The sequence below is a fragment of the Scomber scombrus genome, chromosome 14, assembly GCF_963691925.1.
Source record: "Scomber scombrus chromosome 14, fScoSco1.1, whole genome shotgun sequence".
NCBI classification, from domain to species: Eukaryota; Metazoa; Chordata; class Actinopteri; order Scombriformes; family Scombridae; genus Scomber; species Scomber scombrus.
Genome location: NC_084983.1, coordinates 12,186,915 through 12,188,388, shown reverse-complemented (window position 1 = coordinate 12,188,388; position 1,474 = coordinate 12,186,915). Strand labels below are relative to the sequence as shown.

General features: G+C 48.9%; 1 protein-coding gene across 1 annotated transcript; it reads left to right on the top strand.

Annotated features, from left to right (window-relative positions):
- Positions 1 to 242: 242 nt before the first annotated feature.
- gsx1 (GS homeobox 1) lies at positions 243 to 1,085 on the top strand. The gene is made up of 2 exons (XM_062433716.1): positions 243 to 621; positions 733 to 1,085. The coding sequence occupies exons 1-2, from the start codon at positions 243 to 245 to the stop codon at positions 1,083 to 1,085; spliced, it is 732 nt and encodes a 243-aa protein (XP_062289700.1).
- Positions 1,086 to 1,474: the final 389 nt, after the last annotated feature.

The following is a 1,474-nucleotide window of genomic DNA, read 5'->3' as shown; positions in this document are numbered from 1 at the left end:
AGTGAAATAATGGGGAAGCGTGCAGTGGGAATGCCGAGAGAAAGGCACAAAACCCTATTGAGAGCTCTTGGCCGCTTACAGCGTAACCGTCACATGGCCGAACCGAGTCCACGGCGGCTATTTAAGGAGCAGTCGGTGCGCCTTCAGCACCACTTCGCTGTCCACCGTCCCGAGGAGAGCAAGCTCACACCACAACGCTCCGGGCTTCAACTTCAACCACGCTGAGCAACAAGTTTGCAAACATGCCGAGATCTTTTCTCGTGGATTCCTTGATTTTAAGGGAGGCTAGCGACAAAGGAAACGAGAACAACCCACCTTTATTTCCTTACGCCGTGCACTCGCCTCACCACCCGCACGGGCTGGCGGGCTCCTGCCACTCCAGGAAAGCCGGGCTGCTGTGCTTCTGCCCGCTGTGCATGACCGCGCCCCAGCTCCACCCGTCTCCACCGACACTGCCGCTCCTAAAGGCATCTTTTCCTCCCTTCACCTCACAGTATTGCCACTCAGCTCTGTCGAGGCAACACTCTTCATCCAACAGCATCAACCTCAGCCACGGACCGGGCATATATCAAGCTGCGTACTCAGTCCCAGACCCGCGACAGTTCCACTGCATCTCTATCGGTGAGTAGTTTGACAAAACGAGAGCTGATAAGTAAACAAGGCCACATGTTACCTGCTTTTATTGTTATATCTGTGTGGCTGACCTTCTCATTTTTCATCTTATTTTCACAGAAAACAGCAACAGCAAACTTCAGAGCAGCAAGCGCATGCGCACCGCCTTCACCAGCACACAACTTTTGGAGCTGGAGCGAGAGTTCACCTCCAACATGTACCTGTCCAGACTGAGGCGCATCGAGATCGCCACATACCTGAACTTGTCCGAGAAACAGGTGAAAATCTGGTTCCAGAATCGCAGAGTGAAGCACAAAAAGGAGGGCAAGAGCAGCGGCCAAAGGACTGGATCACATAACTGCAAATGCTCGTCCCTGTCAACTGCGAGATGCTCGGAGGAAGAGGAGGATGACATTCCCATATCTCCTTCCTCCTCAGAAAAGGACGACGTGGACCTGTCCGTCTCTCCCTGAACTCCATCCTGCCTCCCCTCTGAAAGATTTTGGTCCTCACGGTTTTGAATACAGCCAAAAAAAGACTGTTCCTCTTGCGTTCAGTCGTCTGTACATAGAAAGAGAATATTTAATCAGGGAATTGCCCTGAATTATTGTATAGTTGTATACATGTTGTACGTTTTGTATGTAGTTTTTTTCTGAAAACGGTCCATTTGTTGTTGCCAATCCTATGAGTATGATAGGCATATTTGTAAAGACAAACCCAAAAGACAAAAACACAATAGCAACATTGTTTCTTAGTATTTTGGGGAAGACAATATTTTGTATACATGATGAATACTGGTTAGATTCATTCTGTGTGGATGGAACTGTGACTTTAAAACTTGGAAAGCTGGAGAGAAATTCCC